The sequence below is a fragment of the Chrysochloris asiatica genome, unplaced genomic scaffold, assembly GCF_000296735.1.
Source record: "Chrysochloris asiatica unplaced genomic scaffold, ChrAsi1.0 scaffold00016, whole genome shotgun sequence".
NCBI classification, from domain to species: domain Eukaryota; kingdom Metazoa; phylum Chordata; class Mammalia; order Afrosoricida; family Chrysochloridae; genus Chrysochloris; species Chrysochloris asiatica.
Window position 1 is genome coordinate 5,473,047 of NW_006408534.1, and position 22,762 is coordinate 5,495,808.

General features: G+C 43.0%; 1 protein-coding gene across 1 annotated transcript in view; it reads left to right on the forward strand.

The window, feature by feature from the left end:
• The first annotated feature begins 1,060 nt into the window (after positions 1–1,060).
• The window catches only part of XDH (xanthine dehydrogenase), a 73,936-nt gene continuing 52,234 nt past the window's right edge, over positions 1,061–22,762 (forward strand). The window contains exons 1-8 of the mRNA XM_006835277.1: positions 1,061–1,102; positions 8,032–8,089; positions 11,202–11,298; positions 13,281–13,389; positions 16,717–16,843; positions 18,005–18,066; positions 21,356–21,421; positions 21,701–21,790. Coding sequence (XP_006835340.1) covers positions 1,061–1,102; positions 8,032–8,089; positions 11,202–11,298; positions 13,281–13,389; positions 16,717–16,843; positions 18,005–18,066; positions 21,356–21,421; positions 21,701–21,790 — 651 coding nt within the window. The remainder of the gene's footprint in view (positions 1,103–8,031; positions 8,090–11,201; positions 11,299–13,280; positions 13,390–16,716; positions 16,844–18,004; positions 18,067–21,355; positions 21,422–21,700; positions 21,791–22,762) is intronic.

Genomic DNA, 22,762 nt, shown 5'->3' on the forward strand with positions numbered 1-22,762 from the left:
AGGGCCTGGCTGATTGAGTATATAGGTCATTACAAGACTGAGGAAGACTAGAGTGAATGCTGGTGTGTGTGTGTGCACATACGTGTGTGTGCTTGTGTATGTGTGTTAGGATAGAGAACTAGGAGGGGCAGATAGGTACTAGATACGGAGAACCCATTGGGCAGTGTGCTTGTGTGTTTACACCATGAGTACACTGGATGGGGTAGGGTTTTCATTTCTCTGTTCACCTTGCTATGTGTTTTAATTTATCTGGTCTAAAATAAATATTTTGATTAAGAGGTAAAAGGACAATTAGTAAGAAATCTGATAGAGCATTTTTTATGAGGTAATAAAAGAAAAACCTCAACAAATTGGTTAGCTATCAGGATTATTTTGGTTGCATTTATTTAGGTCACATTTGTAGTGGTAATACATATATATATATATATATTACAAAGTACTTCCAAAATATGTCACTTGCCCCCCCCAACCTTTTGATTTTGATGTAATTATTATTCTCATTTAAGGATGAAAATAACTGAGTTCTGAAGGAGACACATACTTTTCTGAGAGTGAATGTCAGGCTTTGAAGCCTCCACATCTTGGTACCTCTACATTCCACCATGCTTCAAGAAGAAGCCTTGGATATAAGCATGAATCTGGGTTGCTATAAATTGAATTGTCACGTGACAGGTGTAGATGTGGAGGGTGTGAATCAGCTCACTTGGTAGTGGCTCTGATAGTGGCCCTTCCTCTTCTCTGCTTTGCAGAGTGAGAGGCTGAAGCAAGCTCCATGAAGGCAGTACTTAAGAACTCCAATCTCCTAGCACTGGCCTTGCTGCTATCTGCCTGCACTTTCCTCTGTGCTCTTTGACACTGGTGTGGGAGGTATGATTTGCTGTGTAATATTGTTTGCGTTTTTCTTGATTATGTAAACCAGTGGCTTTTGCCAGGAACTTTCTGTGACCTGGAGCTCCGAGCTGGTTGCCTCCCATTGGCCAACTGTTTCATTTGTTTCCAGTTGCAGAGCAGTGATAATTGTCAGTGTCTCTTGAGGCTTCAGGAGTCCGAACCGGTAGCAATGACAGCAGACGAGTTGGTTTTCTTTGTGAATGGCAAGAAGGTAAGTAAAAGCTGACTTTTGGTTGGGCTTTCCCTATCCCTGGGCAGAGATATGTATCCCCTAGAAAAAGAACACTAGTCTTGGCTTCTCTTTTGTGTTTTCTTTTAGTCGTTTCTCTTTTCTGTTTTTATTTCTCCCTTCAAATGTGTTCCTGTAGTTTTGGTAGCATTAGGGAAAACAGTAGACTTACAGGACAAAGGAGTGAGGCGAGGCGAGAAGAGAGATGTTTGTGAAGTAACTCACTGCCAGCTCTTGGAAGTGATAGAGAAACTGGTGCTGAAACCGAAACCGGGTGTCAGGGTTCTGGGTGAGATTAGACACCAAGAACGCTTCCATTTTTGTGATTCATCAAAGAGATACTAATGCTTTGGCTGCTCTCTTCACTGAGAGGAGGAATGCGAAATGCTCCTCGATAATTTCAGGATATAAATAAATGTACACAATCTCTAATTTTGAATGCATTACGTATATAAATGTAAAAATTCATCCCAGATTTATGTGTGAGGACATATACTGACACCTTGTGGCAAGAAATAGTATTTTCTGCATGAAGGACACCAGCCTTTCCTCACTGCACATAAATACTTGAAATCTCTTGCTCTGATAAAATTTATCCACTTGAAGTAACTTCATTGATACACTGGGACTGAAAGTAGGTGCAAGAAGGGGAGTGAGGCATATGCTTGGGCACCAGTCCTTGAAACACTAAAAGGGTGCGCATGTTTGCAAAATGTAATGCAGATGCAGGCAGGCAGAGATTGTGCAAATGCAGTATATCGTCTCTAGTTCCCATTTATCCTCCCCCCACCCCCACTGCTGATATGTTGGTATCTGCATCAGTTACCCTGTTGAGAATGAAAAGGACAGTAAAAGGGTAACCATAGTTGCATGCATAAGGAGATGTAGCACCCTAACATCGTGACTGGCCACATGGACAGTGTGAGCGGTGAGCAGCGAATGTGGTCAGTGGACCCCAAAGGAGGGCAAATTAATTTGTTTTGCAATGTTCACACTTCCTGGCGAATGAGAAATATAGTGATTTTTGGTAAGACTTCTAGAAAGAAAAGGAAGACCCTCAGTGAGACGGATTGACACAGAGACTGCAACAGTGGGTTTAAGCATAGGACTGGGGAGAGCTTCATTACGTTTTTCATAGTGTCACTGAGTCGATGATACCTAAACCAACAGGACTTCTAGGACTTAGATGGTCAGGTGTGCTTGGATGACCAACAAGTTCATTTCAATGTCAGTACTCCAAAGACTCCTTTGTTCAGTTTGTGCATTGCCACCAGGAAACCACTGAAATGGTCAGTTTGGCGGGCAGGATTTTTGCTTTTCTGAACAGTCACTCTCTGTTTTGTGTAGATCGTGATGCCCAGAGGAGTCTGGGGAGATGTGGAATTTAGGGTAAAGCTGAAGGTGCCTAGGAGTGGCCTCCAGCTATAGGTGTCAGCTACAGAGAGTCTCAGAGTGGCTTTCCAGGCTCTGAGCTGTCTCTGTGCTGCTTCCCTCCCAGGGTTGGTGATATCTGGTATCAAAGGAAAAGGTAGGGCAAAGCGTCCAGGTTACTTATAGTCGGGTGTTTGCATTCAACATTTTGAACAACTTTGTTGCACTCAGCAGAGACATTGTGTTGATTTAATAAATAGTTATTGCATTGGCTTCTTGGAAGTGTTATTCTCAAAGACATCTTCTGTGGATTTTTGAAAGCATTACTTATTTATATTGGGTGATAGATTGGATTAAATGACTCTCAAGACCATGTTTAACTCTAAGGATTTTATTATTTATTACGCCCTCAATTTGGCACTGTATGAGGTCCTGCTCTTCTTTAGGGATGGTTTGCTATTATGCACTACATCTAGGAAGAGGCATTTGAGGTAAATCTGGCTTGGTGAGAATTCCTTTCCCTTGAATTTCATTTTCACTCTGGGAAAGCAAATTTTTAAGTTTTAGAGATAGTATCATTACATCAAACCCTATTATTTTTGTCAACTCTGTGACTGACAGTTTCTGTAATGAATATCCATATTTGTAATTTATGAAGATGTGGCCTCTTGAGAAATTGCCAGGAAGGTGGAGAGTTAATGCAAGGAGTAATGAGGGATACACAGTACTGTAAAAGGAAGATCAAACACGGAAATTCCAGGTCACATGAAGGCAGTTGTGAGCGAGTTTGTTCTCACATCTACTCCCAAGATGTCCTAGACCTTTCCTTAAAGGTTATTGTGTAAAGAAGTTACCAAATACGTGGCTGGAACTTGATGACTTACTGTTAAATGTGGGCCTCCTACTTACCTTGTTTTCTATCACTTCCAGGACACTGTCTCCATTGACTGGAGCCTTGGAGAGTGTGTAAGATACAAAGAATTAAATTATATTCTATCAAAGGCCTCTGGGGACTTTTGTGGTGACAATGAACTTTGTTGGCTATTGTTTGTACATCTTTATCATCTCTACTGTTAAAGTCAAAAGGAAGCAGGGAGAGCTATTAAGAATTTTATTACCACTGTACTTGGAAGTTTAGAGGGCAGGATTTTTGCTTTCCTGAGCAGTCACCCTCTGTTTTGTGGAGATTGTAGTGCCTAGAGGAATCTGGGAAGATTTGGCATGTAGGGTACTGAAGGTGTTTATGAGTAATCTCCAGCTAGGTGCCAGCTACAGAGAGGCTCAAAGAGACACTCACTCACTCACTGTCTCTCTCCCCTACCCACTCACAAACTCACTCATTCACTAACTCACTCATTCACTCACTCACTCATTCACTCATTCATTCATGTATTCAACACTTACCAAGCTCCTTCTGAGGTTGAAGGCTATGGCATATACTTTGGAGAAATAAGATACCTAAGACCAGGCATTTGCCAGTCAGGAGCCTATGAACTAGCAGGAGAGGTACATCATGATTACACAAAGCAATGTCTTCTCCAAATGTATTTCATGGAAAATTAACGCATTAAATAATCTTCTTGAATATTTTTTAACCACTTAGCATAGTGCTTGGCACCAAATAAATGCTCAATTAATGTGGATGGAATAAATGGATGACTATTAAATATCTTGTAATAAATAAATCTATTTTTTTTAAATCTTGCATTTCAAAATAATTTAAAACTCACAGAAGAGTTGCAGTTAGAATACAAAAAAAATAATAAATATACTTTAACCACAGTCACCAACTGTCAACTCTGCATTTCATTGTCCCATCTCTTTGTTGTTAAGTGCTGTCAAGTCAGTTCCGACCCATAGTGACCCTGCATAGGGTTTCCAAGGAGTGACTGGTGAGCTTGAACCACCGACCTTGCAGTTCAAATGGCTTTGCAGTCTGGCGCATTAACCCACAGCACCACACCAGAAGTCCCATCTCTTTAGCCTCCTTTAATTTGGAATTGCTCCTCAACTTTTCTTTTATGTTTAGAAGAGAACTGACCAGTAATTTTTTTCACAGTGTTCCTGATTTTGAGTTGGTCTCATGCTTTCTTATAATTGGATCCTGAGTCTGAATTTTGGGTAGGAATGCCATGTAAGTGAGGCGTCATTCTCAACTCATCTTACCAGGAGGCACATGATGGGTAATTTTCCCATTGTTAATAATGTGAACTTTGATCACTTGATTAAGGAGATGACCTCCAAGTTTCTGTACTGTAAGATTAATCTTTTCCCATTTGTAATTAATAAATAACCAGTGAAAAGTTACTTTGAGACTATATTAGTATCTTATTCCTCTTCACATTTTCACCTACCAATTGTAGCATCCATTGATGACTCTTGACTTGGCCAGTTACTGTGCTGATTACAAGATGGCCAATTATATTTATTAGCTGTCGTTCTTCTATAAGGAAGAGCTTTCCCTTCTCCGCCATTTATTTGTTTGTTTATTCATTAATTATCTGGTTTGGACTCATGGATTTAAATTTTATTTAATAGGGTATAATTCATTATTACATATATTGAACCTAATGGTTGGCAGTTCAAGCTCACCAGTTGCACCTTGAAAACTATACAGTGTCGCTGTGAATTGGAACCAACCTGTAGACACTTAACAACAACATTTCATTATTGCCCACTTTTTGTATGATACTCAAGTTTTCCCGGAAGAAATCAATGTAACCTGGCTTTTTCTAAGCCTACTTTACTATTGGCATCTTGCTAAGCAAGTGTTCCATGGAGCCCACCAAGGCAAAAGCAACAGTTGTGTCAGGAGAACGGCACAGGATTCAAGGGAAGGAAAGTCCATTTGTGACCAGGGTGATTTGAAAAGGCTCTACTAGAGAAGTGTTTGAGTGTTTTGAAAAGACAAAATGCCAGTAGAAGAGGAATGTCATGGTCAAATGCACAGGAGTTGGAAAGTGTAAGTTGTACTTTTAGTGCAATGAGAAGGCCAGCTTTGTAGGGAGGTAAAGAAAGGTTGGACATGAAGATTTGGAAAAAAGGGGCTTCAAAAAGTTCGTGGAAAAAATGGAATTAAAAGCTAGTGAAAAATTTCCATGAACTTTTGAAGTCTTTTTGTATATTGAAAAGCTGAAAGAGTCCTTGAGACACAGCCTACAGAATTTGGATGGCTCCTGGAATATGTAGAAGGTCATGGAAGTCATTGAGCAGGGAACTGTTAATGTGATATGATGTGATGTGACGTGGCGTGACGTGACGAGATGTGATGTGATGCAGCAACATAGAGCTGCGGGACTGGAGGACAGAACAACCTGGGGGGAAGGTGGTAGTTGAGAGACTCTCACTTCTGTCTTAGAGAAGGATGATAAAGATCTTTATTTTGTCCATTTATGAATTCATTCTTCAAGAGAAAAGAAGTGGCTGCCTACATGATCTTTGTAACCAGGACCAAGCTGGCCTCATGGGGTGTAGTCATAAGAGGAAATTAATTTGATCTCTACTTTATCTTACACTTTACTCAAAGGGCAAATTCTGGCAGTTTTATGACTTTATTTTATTTTATTACTCTTCATCAATAAAAATGCCTGTGGTGATTTTACTTGCAACACACAACCAAAAATCAGTTAGAAGAGGTGAGGGTAACAAAACAAGGGAAAAAAAAAATCTTTAATTGGCACTGTAGGATAAGCACTGGACTGCTAACCACAAGGTCAAGGGTTCAGATCCACCAGCTGCTCCATGGGAAAAATATAAGGCTATCTGCTCCCATAAAGGAGACCTGGTTGTTGTTGTTGTTGTTGGTGTGCCGAGGAGTCAGTTCCAACTCATAGTGACCCTGCATAGAGTTTCCGAGGCTGTAAATCTTTACAGCTCATAGTTTTGAACTACTGACCTTGACTGCAGTCCGATTTGTAACCACTACAGTTTAGTGGATTACAACTGGGTTGCTAATCGCAAGGACTATAGTAGAATCTACCAGAGGCTTGGTGGGAGAAAGATGAGGCTTTCTGCTCCCATAAAGAACTGTAGGCCCAGAAACCCTATACAGGGTTGTTCTAAGTCTGAATTGACTTGGTGGCACCCACCCACCACCACTATGATCTGCTCGTGCAAAGATTTATAAGTCTCAGAAACCCTATATAGGATCACTGTGAGTCAAAATTGACTTGATGAGGAAAGGAGTGTTTTTTAGAGAGGTTGTAAGATGAAGGAGGCCTGGTAGCACTGTGTTGAGCTATCTGCCAGGTCAGTACTTCAAAACCCGTCATCCGTTCCTCGAAAATCTTATAAAGGTTTGCTATGCGTTGAGTGTGACTCAATTGCACTTAACAACATCAGGTCAACCACTCTCCCTCAGCCTTGGGTTTTGGGAGGTCCACTCCACATAGATACTATTGGAGGTCTACCCTAACTTTCACTAGCCAGTTTTTTGAAGATGGTTTAATCACCTCTGAGTCAGTTCTCTCTCTTTTGATTCTGCATAGCCTCTACTGTTGTTGGTGTTAAGTGCCATCAAGTCGATTCCGACTCATAGTGACCCTGTATAGGGTTTCTGAGGAGCAGCTGGTGAGTTTAAACCACTGACTTTGCAGTTCAAATAGCTTTGCAGTCTGGTGCATTAACCCACAGATTTTCCGAGGAGTAGCTGGTGGGTTTGAACTGCCGACTTTCCGCATTATCCTGCAGTGCCACACCAGGACTCCACAGTCACATGGTAGGTCTGAGTATAAACACTTGAAAAGGCAAAGCCAGAGATCCGTATGATGATGGTGGCATAGGTGTGAACCAGTAGATGAAAATGAAGTGACATATTTGATTTGAACAGGATTTGGCCTTGGTTAAAGTAAGACCTTTGAGTGATGCAAGTGGTTTGCAACCAACAACTAACTACAGGTTGGGGATTCAAACCCACTCAGCGGCACCAAGGAAGAAGAGACGGATGTTCTACTTCCATAAAGGTTATAGGCAAGAAAACCATGAAGCATTACTCTGTAACACATGGGGTTGCCATGAACTGTAATGGACTCAACAGCAATGAATTCGGCTCTTTCAATGTTGTGCCTTGGTCAGCCTACAAGGTGAATACAACACCTGAATTTTCAATAGTGGCTTCCAAGCTGAGTGTTACTGTGGAATTTTGGCATTTAAGGATATGTTACTGTTGTTGTTAGGTGCCATCAAGCTGGCACTGACGCATAGTGACCTTATGCACAGCAGAACGAAACACTGCCCGATCATGGGCCAACCTCACTACTGTTGCCATGCTTGAGTCCATTGATGCTGCCACCTGGCCAATCCATCTCGTTGGGGGGCTTCCTCTTTTTCTCTGACCCTCCACCCTACCAAACAGGCATAATGTCTGTTTATGTTTAACACATTCATTCTTATGGAGTATCAAGAAAAAATACCTTAGATTTAATGATGTATTTAGTATATCTCTATTATCTCTACAGATTCATGGATGAGATGCTGAAAGGAGAGAAAAACATTGTAGACCATTGACTAACTGTGATGTCTTTTTCCTTCTGTTTTAATAGGTGGTGGAGAAAAATGCAGACCCAGAAACCACACTTTTGGTATACCTGAGAAGGAAGTGTATCCTGACTTTGGAGTAGGAGGTGGGAGTGAGAGAGAGGAGCTGATAGAGACTCCTTCTCTGGGACTTACATGGTTTTCTGATGACCAGTAAGAAGGAAAAGGATGTAAAGAAAAGAGCCCTGGATGAGGAGTCTGGGCACTGAAGGACGGTTGCAGCCTGTCCATCAGTAGCTATGTGACCTTGGGCAGTCAGTCATTTTTGCTCTCTGCTTCTGAAAATCTCATCAGCTATCAAATGAAGACTGCCCTTGATATTCTTTAAGAGCCTTTCCAACTCAGACTAGTAAATGCTAGGTCTGGAAAATGAACAGTTCAGAAGTTCCTCAATGGTAATTCCCCACGGGGGGAGAAAGACACTTTCTTAGGTGAACGTTGCTTAATAAATAAATGGAAATAAATGTTTCCAGCTCAGCCTAAGTACAGAGGTGTCTGCTGGGAAAGAGATGCTTCAGACTTCAGGTAGAGAGTTGTGGAGATGTTCTATCTATTGTGAATTTGACAGGTACTGGGAGGCACCTGAGACAGGTGATTCCTTAGAGGGATTTTGAACGCTGCTCTTCACATAAGCAGTGAGGGCTATGGTAAGATTCCCTGCACCTTTTGTGCTTTCAGAGTATACAAGTAGTCTGAGATCCTAGAACAAAAACCAAGAACCCAAAAAATAATAATGGGAAGTAACATTTAATGAACACTGAAGATATACAGGCAGAGTTCAAAGTGATTGCTTGGGGTTACTCAAGTAAACCCCATCACAACTTCAGGGCATTGTAACAAGCCCTTTCACAAATGAGGAAGTAGAGTCTAAACATCTCAGTAAGCTATGTTTTGCTAGTGGCAGAGCCTTCACTAACATCTATAGCCACACTCTTAACCTCACTTATACTGGAAATGCTGTAGGGATCTGTTGTCAGTACTGTGCTGAGCTGACCTCTGTTAATGAACCACTTGCTCTTAGAAGGGCATAAGGCAGGGAGCTCTAGTGGCCCACTCCATTACATATTTTGGAGCAACAAAGGATTGTTTCAATACTCAGAGAAGTGAGCCTGGAATCCATGGCCTTATCTCTTGTCCACTGACCTCCCTGTAGGCAGAGGGTGACTCAGAGGTACTTTGTCCTGGATTTTTGACTTGTTCTGGGCAGGTTCATGATGTCCATGTCAAGACAGGTGGCTATTGTATACTGGAAGAATCACTTGGTAGGATCAGGAGCTCCAGACCAGCCCATCTACCCGGCTCAGAGATTCTCAAAAATATTTTTAGTTTCTAATAAAATTCTGAAGACTGGAAATGCTCAGACATTTCTTATCATAGCAAGAGGTTGGTATAAAGGTCAAATATGAAATTAAATTTGAAACTGAAAGTTGGCACACAACTAGAAAGTCTCCATGGCTTCTTGCCTGTATTATGAGGGAATTTGTGGGAATCATGGGAAAAAGAAGGCCCTAGTCGTGCTGTCTACCCTGACTTCCAGAAAGACTACTCCACCTAGAATACAAAGACCTTGCATTGGTAGGAAAACAAGCCAGGAAAGTTGTGCCAAGAACTTCTTTTTTCCGTCACTGCAACATGCCTGTTCATTCTTCAAGTGTAGCAAGGGCGGTCCTACAGGGATTACATAGAGAAACCTTACCCTATACACCCAACAGGCCTGATCTTGCTCTTTCAGACTTCTTTTTTGTTCTCCAAACTCAAAGAACATTTAAAAAGAGCATGATTGCAATCCTTCAAGGATTCCAAAACCGCTGTTTCGACATGGGGTAAATTGAAGAGCACCGATTTTTAGTGGGTCAGGGTTAGAGAGATGGAAACACTGCCCTCAGAAGTATATAGACTTAATTAGAGGAGATGTCAAGAAATAGTAGCTTCACATTTTGATATGTTTATATAAGTATATATGATTTTGTAGCAATACCTGTTTATTTAATCCTGTATATCTTGCTTAGTGAAAATGATACTTTAGAACATTGGAATGCTTCCCCAGACATGATTTACAGCAGTATCCTGATGAGGAAGCTATGTACCACACCTGGGGTCACATGACTGTATTGGAATCCTAACACCCAAGGTAACACAAGCCCCTGTGCTACCTTGTGTGGTTCATGTTCTCTCTCGGATTTCAATGGTTCTGTTATTATTATTACTTTTAATCTGCAAAGAAATAATAGTTCCAGCCCCATCTGCTAATCTAATTAATGTGAGGGTCAAACAAGTACCTGGGTATAAGTGCTTTTCAAGCATAAAATGCTATTATTGTTTGTTTTTATAGGTAGGTAACCTTCCACTCCCTCTGCCACCAGTAGACAGCCAGATGGCTCAGAGGCCTGCAGCCCTCAGTAAAAGGTAGCAATCAAGTCCACATGCCTTATGGAAATGGTCACCATCATTGCTTGTGTCTAGATAACAAGTTAGTTAGGCATTTTTAAACATGTAAAACATCAGATTATCTATTTCTTCAAGTACATTTAAGAGGCAGCTCTAATATTGATCTATGGCCTCAGTAATCTTTTTAATTTCCATTCTCTTTATCTATGGGCTGGATATTCAAAGGATTCTTAACTCCAGCTCTAATTTTGACTCCTGGGACTTCATCAGTCCCAAAGGTTCAGAGTGAAAAGGTGAGAGACACTCAGCACATCCCCGAATAGGTCGTGTCTCATTCTGACCTAATTATCCTCACTGCACACCCAGTAGGGGTGACATGAAGGCTGTCCCTCATATAATGTCTCTGAGTCACATGAATTACCTGCTCAGTGATACCGCAGGGTTGAGGACCTATAAGACCATTCCTTGAAGACATTGGTACCACAGGATGCCTCCCGGACTGGAGAGCCCTAGAATTTGAGTCCCAGGGGATGATGCTTAGATGCTGCTCAGTTAGCCTCTGTTGCCTTCCCTCTTCTGCGCAGTGGAATTGGCCCCATTCTCTTCTCCCAGAGGCACATGTTGCCTTTCACTTTCAATGAGACTGAGGTGTGAACCAGCTGCCTCCCCAGTCAAAGACCTGAACCTGTGTGGGGAGTGCCTCACCATGTCCAGGAAGCATTGCCCAGGCATTTTCTGCAAGACTCCTTTACCTCTAGTCCATGCTCCTTAACCTTTGACCACCCAGTGGGGCTGAGTGGAACCAAGCTCGGCTGTGGAGAAGGGGGCTGCGGGGCCTGCACCGTCATGCTTTCCAAGTATGATCGTCTCCAGAACAAGATCGTGTATCCTTTGCCTGCTGGCTGATTTTCCATGGGGCAGCTGGATCCCGGGGCCTCAGTTCATGAGTGACTGTGTGTATGAAAGAGAGCGAGTTTGAGTATGAATGACTCCCTGATACTCTGGGCACGCTCTGATCCTGGACAGAAAAGTTATAGGATGATGTCTTAGGAGGCTTCTTACTAGCTTATGAGTATTGACATGACTCTGAACTATGGATAAAATAATTTTTCTTAAATCCAGGCTTATGTTACTCCCCTTCAGTAGCTCTTCACTACCCCCGGTGTAAAGGACAAGCTCTTTTCTGAGCATACAATATGCCCCAGCTTCCTCTTCAGTTTTCTTTTCCATCAATGGTCCCAGCGCTCCATTCATCTGAGACAATTGTGCAGCCAGAAGCAATTGTAAAATACCAATGCTTCATGCTTGCTAATTTCATGATCTTTGCATAAACTCTTTCTCAAGGTGGTAATATCCTTTCTTCTAAGACTCTGGTCTCCACCTCGCTAATTCTTGTTGTTGTTGTTGTTAAGTGCCATCGAGTCGGGTCCAACCCATAGCGACCCTGTACAGGGTTTCCGAGGGTGTAAATCTTTATGGGAGTAGAAAGCCTCATCTTTCTCCCGCGGAGCAGCTGGTAGTTTCGAACCGCTGGCCTTGAGGTTCGCAGCCCGATTCGTAACCACTACGCTACCAGAGCTCCATTAATACTGGGCAAAAATATCACCTAATCCAGAGATCCTTCCTTGACTTCCCAAGACAGGATTAAATGTCCCTTGTCTGTGTTGGCCCTGTAGTGCCATGTGAATATCTCTCCTGAAGCACTTACTAACAGCTATGCAAATTGCCTTTCACACTTGCTTCTATTTTTTCCTGCACTGACTGCAAGCTATTGAAGACCAAGGATCTCATTTTATTCATCTTATGTCCTCAGCCCTTAGCACCATGCTTGGCATATGGTTGTTGGTGGTTATGTGCCATGGAGTCCGTCTGACTCTGAAACCCTGTACAGGGTTTCTGAGGTTATAAATCCTTACCGGAGCAGAAAGCCTCATCTTTTCCCATGGAACAGCTGGTAGTTTCGAACTGCTGTCCTTGAGGTTTGCAGCCTGATTCGTAAGCACTATGCTACCAGAGCACTCATTAAATGATATAGATTGTGTACATGAATGAGTGGTGAATAAAGTCATGGATGCAAGGAAGTTCTGTCTAAGGGGCTGATGTCTAGTGTTGCTGGGAACTTTTCCCTCCCTATTACTCATATGAGGAAATAGAGGTAGATGAAAGCGAGAAGCAAAAGTCACTGGAGGTTCTGAAATTGAAGAAACTAGGAAGGTCTCTGCAGAGAGAATGGTGCAGTTCCATGCTGGGACTTGCCAGTAACTTCCTCTTGACTCAGTATGGAGAATAGAACTGAGTAAGAGGAAGCTAAAGTGTTTCAAGTCCTGGTGCTGCAGAGAGAAGGATGCCCTTCCATGCTGGTACTTGCCATAAACTTCTTCTTACTCAGTCTCCAGATTAGGACTGAGTAAGAGGCAACTAAAGTGTTTGGAGTCCTGGTGTGGCACTGTAGAATAAGCACTGGATTGCTAATCACAAGGATAGAAGTTCAAACCCACCAGTCACTCCTTGGAAACATTCTGCAGGGTTGCTATGAGTCAGAACAGACTCGATGGCACTTAACAACAATACCAAAATGACATTGGCCAACTTTCTTGACCCTAGCTCTCAGGTCTTGGGTGCACTGATACCTGACATCCCAGGATTTGGGAAGAGCTCAGGCTTCTCTTGGGAGAGGGCTTTCTTGGTTTCCAACCCCTAGTCTTGGGTGCAATGTTGAGAACACCTATTATAAAACCAGAACATACTATATAGTGAGGGGAAATACATAGGTATTTCATAATCATTTCAAAGTGTTCCCCACTGCACTCAGCACTACTCTGATTACCCGACTGGACAATGGAATGACCTTAATCGTGGGTTCTAGACACTTTTCTGCCAATGCCTGCCTGGCCCCCATCTGCTCTTTGCATCATGTTGCTGTGACTACTGTGGAAGGAATAGGAAGCACCAAGACAAGGCTGCATCCTGTGCAGGTAACCAGAGGAAAGGGGACTGTGCTGTTGAGGTCAAGTAGTTCTGAGGTCAAGAGTCTACCAAGTCTGCAGATTTGCTTGGGTTGTTGGGCTGTGTCAGCTCTGAGCAAAGGCGGTATGTGACCTGGCCTCCTCCCCATCTCCTCTGGATGTGTAAGGCTGAGGGAGAGGACCCAGACCCAAAGTTCCCTTCTCTGACAGTGGTAGAAGTAACATTGCATGATCTCACGGGAAACAGGAGGTGAACTGAACCTAGTAGCCAGAACAGTCAAATTGTGCTGGAACTCGAAAGAGGTGAGGGGCAAGGGAGCTTGCCTCTCCTTAGGTCAGGAGAATACTGAGGAAGCCCCTGGCCTTCCCAGATTCAAGATCCCAAATTCTCTGTGCACCTTAATTAAAAATTCCCACCTGCTTACTTCCAGCTCCCAGGAATGATCATTCCAGCTGCACCTTTCACCTTACATCGAGATATAATACAAATGTGGATGTGAAGCCATTGTTGTTGCTAAGTACTGTTGAGTCAATTCCAACCCATAGCCACCCTGTATAGGGTTTCCAAGGAGCAACTGCCGGATCTTGTGGTTCAAACTGACTTTGCAGTCCAGCGCATTAACCCACTGCACCACACCAGGAATTTGACAATCATTAAAATGGAGGTTACCCAAAACCAAACCATTGCCTAGGTTTCTGACTCATGGTGGGCCCATGTGTTCCATACTAGAACTGGGCTCTATTGGGTTTTCTTGGTTGTCATCTCTACAGAAGCACATCTCCAAGGCTTTCTTCCATAGCACTGTTGGATGCGTTTGAACAAACTTTAGGTTAGTAGATGAGCACAAACAGCTTGAGTACTCACAGACCTAAAATTCAGGTTAACTTACCTACCGCCTTAGTCAATTCAGACTCACAACGACCTTGTCTAAGGTTTCTGAAGCTGTATATCTTTATGGGAGCAGAAAGCTTCATCTTTTTCTCAAGGAGTGGCTGGTAGGTTTGAACTGCCAACCTTGTAGTTTGCAGCCCAATGCTTATCATACAGCACCACCAGGGCTCCTTTAATGCAGGTAAGTGAGTGTTAAATAAAAACATATGAGTGTCTCACCAAGGCCTACTCCCTGATGGTAGAAGACCATCAGAAAATGAATTAAAACTCTGGAAATAATCTGAGGGATTTTGTAGGAAAAAACAGGATACTCTTGGACAAAGTGGAAACAAGAAGGTAATGGAAGCAGAGCACTGTGGAAAGGCGAAGTCACTTTTTCCAGTAGTTTTTGTTTGGGAGAAACTGAGGCAGAGGATTTTTAGGGGATTACAGAAGGTGCTATGGATTAATGCACTGGACTGCCAAGTCAGTTTGAACCACAAGGTCAGCTGTTCAAATTCACCAGCTGCTCCTCAAAAACCCTACACAGGTTGCTATGGGTCAGAATCAACTCAACGGCATTTAACAACAACAACAACTACAACAACAGAAGGTACCAGAGCTAAGCCTAGATATGAACCCTCCATTGACAATTTGAGGAGACCTGTCATTCAGGAGATGACACTTTCTTCGGACACTGCCTTAGTTCTGTAGTGCTGCTCTAACAGAAATACCAAAAGTGGATGGCTTTAACTAACAAATTTATTCTCTCACAGTCTAGGAGGATTGAAGTCTGAATTCAGAGTTTCAATTCTAAGGGAAGGCTTTTTCTCTGTGTCAGCTCTGGAGCTAATTCCTTGTTTTCTTCAACATCTGTGAGCCTGGTGTTCTTGGAGATCTCCATGTGTTTTGCAATCAGTCTTTCCCTGGGTCTAGAAGATTTCCAACACAGGGACCCGGCATCCAAAGGATCCCTTGTTTTCCTGCTCTTATTTCTTGATAGTAGTTAGGTTTCTTTCTCTCTGCTCAATTCTCTCTTCTTTCATCACTTGTAAAATAACAGGTGACGTGGGCCACATGTCAGGGAAGCTCCCATTATATCAGATCAGAGCTGTGACGGAGTAAGAGTGTTATTTTCCACCCTAATCTGCCTCATTAACAAGCAAACAAACATAACCTTCTTCAACATAACCAATACCTACTTCATTATCTATAGAGAGAGGTTAGGACTTGCAACACCTAGGACAATTACATCAGATCACAAAATGGAGGACAACCACACAATACCCCAAATCATGACCTAGCCAAGTTGACACATATTTTTGTGGGGAAAGAATTCAGTTCATGACAGATATTTTACATGACTTCTAGCCAGAGTCTCCTGGTTAGACAATTTGGTTGTCTTTTCTGGGAGAAGCATCTTGGACTAGTCACGCGAGATCAAGATAGAGTGAATGTGCGTTGTTTCTGCTCCAGAGCTTCATTTCTTAAGCCAAAAAAGGGGACATAATTTTATAGCCTGTAAGAGATGTGAAAGGATTAATTAGGAGTTGTAATATTCTTTGAAACAAACAGAAGAAAGAAAGTATAAACACATGGGCCATATCTATATCATCTGGCTAAATCTTCCCCCTCTTCAATGGTACCAGTCTTTATACTTGATGCAATTATTTTGACTCCAAAGAAACCATAGAGCCAGATTTCACTTTTGTCCATTTATTCATGAAAAAAAGGTATTTTTATCTCTTGGTTTTTATGTTATTCACTACACGTTTTTCTCATTATCCTCCTTCTCTGCTCAGCATCTAGTTGCTGAAGGACTCTAAGCTCTGGGCTCTGCTCCTTCCTTTCTTTATCTTTACACGCTTCCTAAATCCACTGCCCTTGAATCGAGTCCGATTCATGACAACCTTGTAGGACTGAGTGAAACTACTCCACAGGGGTTTCCAAGGTGGTAATCTTTACAGAAGCAGATACATATCCTCCCTAGTTGAGTTTAGTACCATCTACTAAATGGCCAATGACATTCGCATGTAGACCTTCAGCTTTGACCTCTCCTCAGAAATTAGACTCAGGTTTCCACCTACTTACTTGACATCACTATATGGATATCTCATTTCAAACTTAACAAAACCCTAATTTTTTCCACAAACTTCTTCCTTTCCCATTCTGCCTTCATATAACACAATGGCAAAACTCTATCAGCTGCTTATGACAAAAGTCTAAAAGTCATCTTGGATTCTCTTTCTCTTATATACCACACCCAATCCATCAACATATACTACACCTACAAAACCATCAATAACACCTTCATTTTCTCTCTATTTCCACTATTGTTACTTGGTCCAAACATCATTCCTTCTTGCCTGAACTACTATAATATCCTGGTCCTTCTGATTCCACTCTTACCCACTACAACCCATTTCTTACCCAGCAGCCCGAGTGATCACAACTGTCTCTTGTAGGAGAGAATTGCCAAAAGCCATGGTTCCCAGTGTGGATTCTGCACCCCTGGCATCGTTATGAGCATGTACACGCTACTCCGGAATCAGCCAGAGCCTACCATTGAGGAGATTGAGGATGCCTTCCAAGGTACAGGTCTTCAGACACAGCCTGTTGTTGTTGTTGTTAAGTACCATTGAGTGGATTCCAACTCTAGAGACTCTGTACAGGGTTTTCGAGGAAAGTGGCAAACCAACCATGTGGTCAAGTGCTTATCTTACAGCACCACACCAGGATTCCAGCCTAGAAGGTGGCAATAGCTGCCCTGCAGCTGTCAGGGCAGTGTCAGGGTAAAGGTCATGAGAGACTCAGACCACGCCAATATGGTGGCTACCATCTGCTGGAATGTTAGCTTTCTCTTTGTTTGGAGAATGAACGCCTGGTTGTTAAGAGATTTACTTGCTCTTCTGCCTCAAGTTCATTTTCCTGAGTTGTCTTCCTGTCCTCTCCCAGCATTGGAATGGGACTGGCAGTGGGTGTTTGGCCCAGTAGGAGACCATTTGGGAAACTCTACAGAGGCTACTGATAGGGCTTTGTTTCCTCTCAGATTTCATTAGAACAGGATTCTTCAGGGTGAAACTGCATATGAGGAAGGCATCCATGATTCTGAGCCATGGGAAAGGACCACCTTCTCATTTTGCCTTCTGTGAATGGTTGCAGGAGCTTGGACCATGTGTCTATTCTCCTGAATTGAATATTAACGGTTCCTCATTCATTCACCATTTTTACCTATCATTTATTCAATCAGTTTTATTAAAACCTACACTCTGTAAGTCCTGGTATGGACTGGACTGCCACCTCAAGTTCAGTGGCTCAAACCCACCAGCCACTCTCAGAAACACTATACACAGTTGCTTTGAGTCAGAACCAACTTGAAGGCACTTAATAACACTCTGTGAGGTATGAGGGACACAGGGACGAAAGACACAGTTGCTTCTCTCAAGGAGTTCACACTCTATTGGGTTGAGAGTTTATAATATGATTTCATAAACTCACTGATAAAGCTGTGACTGGGCAGCTCTGTAGGAGGGACACCTGACTTGGTTTGGACATGCTAAAAGACTTTCTGGAGGATGCAGTGATTGATGTGTTGTAGTCAGGAATACAGGGAAGAGAGGAGGGCCTTTCTGGGAGAGGAAGCAATATGTAAAGGTACTGTGGTGAAAGAGAGTGCCAAACAGAGTCATGGGAAAGCCCACAAGTCCCTAACCTGCTTTGCAGACCTGTACTAACATATTCTTTGGCCCATAGGAAATTTGTGCCGCTGTACAGGCTACAGACCCATCTTGCAGGGCTTCCGGACCTTTGCCAAGGTAAGTGATCCTGCCCTCAAAGTAGCAACTCTCAGGGCTCTCAGTTGTGAGCTAGGTCAAGGGTCTTCTGGACTACATGAGAGGAAAAAGATAAGATGGCCAGTTAATGGGTCCTTGCACTGGAGACATTCGATGTAGCATGGGGATATACCCGCCAGTGAAGGCATGTAGAACTGGTTTCTGGCCTAGGAGTTAACTTCCTCCAAGCCTTGGGGCTTGGCAGATTTCCTTCGGAACCTTGCACACTCATCCTGTGGCACAGATGCTGAAAGTGACATTTAATAACAATACGTCTGCCTCAGCATTCATACCTTTCCTCCCTCCCTGTTTGACTGCTTTCTGCAGTGGTCCTCTAGACAACTCTGAACCCCTGAAGTGTTCATGTAATGCAGAGTAAGAAACCACAGCCAAGGTTTGCAGCATTGTGATGATATTAACCCAGACATGTGCCTGCCATCTGGCAGGGAGGCCAGAGGGCCACGCCTCACCTTTCTTGACATCATCTCCCAAGGTTTTACCTGACTCTCCAACTGGGCCATGTTGGTCCTCACTTCAATGAAACCACCTTATCTCAACTTGATACTGGGCAGAGTTACAATCATCTACTATTTTCATTGACCCTTTGAGAGTTGCTGTCACAGATGAAGGGCCTACAATCCACTTTTTGAAAAGGTACAGGCAGGAAAACTCGGCAGAGCAGTTCTAGTCTGTAATACATGTACATATTCACCATGAGTCAGAATCAATTCAACTGCATGGATTTTTTTTTGTGTGTGTGGTTGTTGTTAGGGTTGACACATTATGAGGTACAGTGCTGTGTCTTTGTCTAACCTAAGAAGGGGTGGAACTGGAGATGAGGCCTAATAAACATCGAAAACACCACACCCTGGTGAATGCTGAGGATAATGAAGGACAAGATTTAAAGGGAGACAAACGTGATTGAAAGCACAGATTTGGAATCTGAATAGCTAGATTCAGGTTCCCATTCCATCACTTAATAATGTGCCCTTGGGCAAGTTTCCTTCTTTCTAAAATAGGAATTATAATAATACCTGCCTTACAGTGTGAGGGAAAATTAAATACTTCTTGTAAAGCCCTTAAAACTGCCTGATACATTTTAAGTATTCAATAAATGGTAATTATAAATGATGATGCTGGTGCAGTTCTTCCATTAGTCAGTATTTGATCTTCAAAAGTTGCTCCGACTTCCCTGAGAACCAGGGGTTACTATTCTTGCCCATCCTGGTATTATGTTCCTTCCTTGGCTTCAGTTTTATGATCATTGAAGAGGTTCCTGATCCCATTGTATGGTGACCATATTCCCCTTCCACTGCCTGCAGCCCAGAGCAGAGCTGAGCTCTTGAGCAGCCAGGATACCAGCACAGAATGTGCTGGAACACCTGGAGGCTCCTGAGGCCTTTATTCAGAGTATCTTCACTCTTGTTTTAGACACAACACTCCTGTCTACAACACACTCCTGTCTACAACACACACGAGGAAACTGTGTGGAGTGTCTGCTAAGGCAGACACACTGTCCACAAAAAGTAGTGACCATGTTCATTCAGCCCCAGGGCAGGGAAGGGAGGATTGATCAAAACAGGCACAGGATCTGAAAAGACCCAGTAGTCTTAGCTAATTGAGCCAAGTAGAAATCTCTGGAGGGGATAAAGCAGCTTAATCCAACCTTGGCAGCTCTTGAGAACACTGACACATTATTACACAACACAATAATTTATGCCAGGAACTTGTCAATGAATTATCAGGAAAAATGATAAAAATAAGAACACATTGGCATTTTAATTGCCTGGAAAATGTACTTTTGTGAAATATGTACTCCTCCTACCCCACTAGGGACCAAGTGAGTGAGGCTGGTCCCTCATATTGCTTCTCTGAGGGACTGGAAATTCCCGTAATATTCCTTCTCCAAAATAGATGATTTCCACACTCTTCTCAAGGGAAATTCCTTTCTTTGTAAATATAGAAAGGGAGGGGATGGATAGTAGACAGGATAGACATAAGGTATTCAATGGAGAAGCTGTGAATGCAGCGTGTAGGGCAGCGTGTGGCCAGAGGGTCAAGGCAAGAAAGGGGTTCTCTCTTGTCACCATCACTTGGCAGTGTGTACAAGTTCTCAAAGGCAACAGCTCCAGCCTCCATGGCCTGCTGAGAGCTTTCTTATCTTAAGAAGGCTGGTGGGCTGTGAAACATCTGCTCTGAATTGCTAGTACTGAGGAATGGTGTCGCCTCTGGTTTGTGTGCTGAAGATCCAGTTTCTCCAGGATTCTCCTGCCCTGGAAATGTGCCAGGGCTGTGCCTGTGAGTCCTCCCACTTTTGGCCCTCAACACAATTCCATGATTCTGAAGAGTGAATCCTGTCTTCCTGGGATGTATCATTCAGGTTTAGTCAGGTGAACACATCCCTTCCCAGAGGCAATAACTCTGGGCTTTTTCCTATTCTCTGTTATTAGTATTCTGAGAAAATCTTCTCTCTGGAGATGATGGGTGATCATGTCTGTACCCTCCCCCACAAACAGGTTCACAGTGAGGAGTAAAGGGTGTTTGGATTTCTGGAAAAAATTGCCTAATACATAGCGGTGAAGTCATAGAGCACACTGGCTAAACACAACTCTGGGCTCAGCATTGGACTTGAAATATATGAGGCAGGTGCCCCGTAGAGAACCTAGCCAGGGAGATGCCCAGTCAAGTGCCAATAGACAAAGGAGCTCTGGTAGCGTAGTGGTTACGAATCGGGCTGCGAGCCACAAGGTCAGCAGTTCGAAACTACCAGCCACTCCGTGGGAGAAAGATGAGGCTTTCTGCTCCTGTAAAGATTTCCAGCCTTGGAAACCCTGTACAGGGTCGCTATGAGTCGGAACCGACTCCACGGCACATAACAACAACAACAGCAAGCATAGAAACAGAGGGTCTTGAGTACTGAGAGAACTGATGGGAACTTCTCTCATAGAAGTTTTCTGAGGAAACATCGCTGAAGAAGAAAAATGGTGGTAAGATATGTTTTGATATAACCTAATTTTCATAGAAAAACCTTTCTTGAAACTAGAATGTCCTGTTGCTCCTAGAGGGAGATCCTACTTGCTTTTCTTTGATATATTTAATCTACATTAGCCAGTAAAGAGAGAATCTAGCAGAGGTCTCAACTCTATTTAAGAAAGCAAGTGGGATTCAGGCAGAGGTCTCTACTATTAAGGCCAAGATGTGCATTAGAACTGAGTTTGCTTCTATGACAAATCTGCATATATCCTTGTGTGAATGTTGGTCATCTCTTTAGGATGGTGGATGCTGTGGTGGCAAAGGGAGCAATCCAAACTGTTGCATGAACCAGAAGAACCTTAGGGTAACTGGATCCTTCTCTTCCTGGCATTCTGGAGGGCAATCTCAGACCTGGCAATGGTGACTGGAAAGGAAGGGGACGGAAAGGGTGTTCTGCCTAAGTTTATGAGGGTGGCACATTAACCCTGGGTCCTTTGGCAAGAGCTCCTTGTTCTTGTTCCCCAGTAGCTGCTGTCAGCCTGCTGGAGGCTGGGAACAAGCTTGCTTGGAGAAAGAGCTCATCAGTCCTTCTAACATGAGAAAAGAGAAGCTATTACAACACCCATTGGTTCTTTTTCCCTAGGATGTTACTCTCTCACCATCTTTATTCAACCCAGAGGAATTCATGCCCCTGGATCCCACCCAGGAACCCATCTTCCCTCCAGAGTTGCTGGTAGGTGATGTCTCGGGGAGAGGTCTCATCATGTCTGGGTACCAAGAGCTCTTAGAAACCAGCTTAATTTTCATACTCAACAAGCTCTATGTCCTTTTTGTCATTTAGATTTCATCCTTGCTGTGCTAAGTCCCTCTGTCACATACTCACAGAATATCCTGTATTTCTGTCATGACACTTCATACTTATAATTACTCATTTGATGTTTCTGCTCCTTGCCACCTTATAAGAACCATGAGGACAGGAATTGGCTAAAGCTAATGTATATCCTCCAAGCTGCCTATTCACCACTCTTTAAGCAGACCCTTTATTTAAAAAACAAAAAAAGCTATATTCAAAGAATACAATTCCACAGCTAGAAGCGTTGTTTTAAGGACACCTCTCCAACCACTTTCTCACTGTGATGATTCCATTTCTTTACTCCAACATTAAATTTTTTTTTTTTTTTTTTACAACAACAGCAAAGAAATAATCAGGCTGCTCACAAAAGGGTTTCCAAGTACAGATTTCTCCAAGCTCATGGAGCAGATGGAGACTTCCTTGGGGGTTCAAGAGGCCAGAAAGAATGACGTTGGAATAGGCAGTCAGAACATCTTTCTCTGATTGTGGAGCCTTGAAAAATCATCACTTAGTTTTGGGGCTCTCCATTCCCACATCTTGTCCCCCGAGCCTCCTGAAGACAATGTGGGGCAGGGTGAGGAGTTTGGACTTCGGGCCAGGTTGGCTCAGGCCCACTCCTGGTTGGGTGGTCTTCCACAACTCCTGTAACCTCTTTGATCTTCAGGCTCCTTTGCCTGTGAACCCCCCACGTGGCTTCTGCCTCAATGCGTATTATTAGTTTCCTTATTTCTCACCAGACATATATTCTAATTCTGAATTTGGTGTTAAATCAGTAGGAGAATCGATCCTGTTGTGGACTTAAACTAATTTACCAGGGGAATGGAAGTAGAGAGGCAGTGCAATAAGAAAATT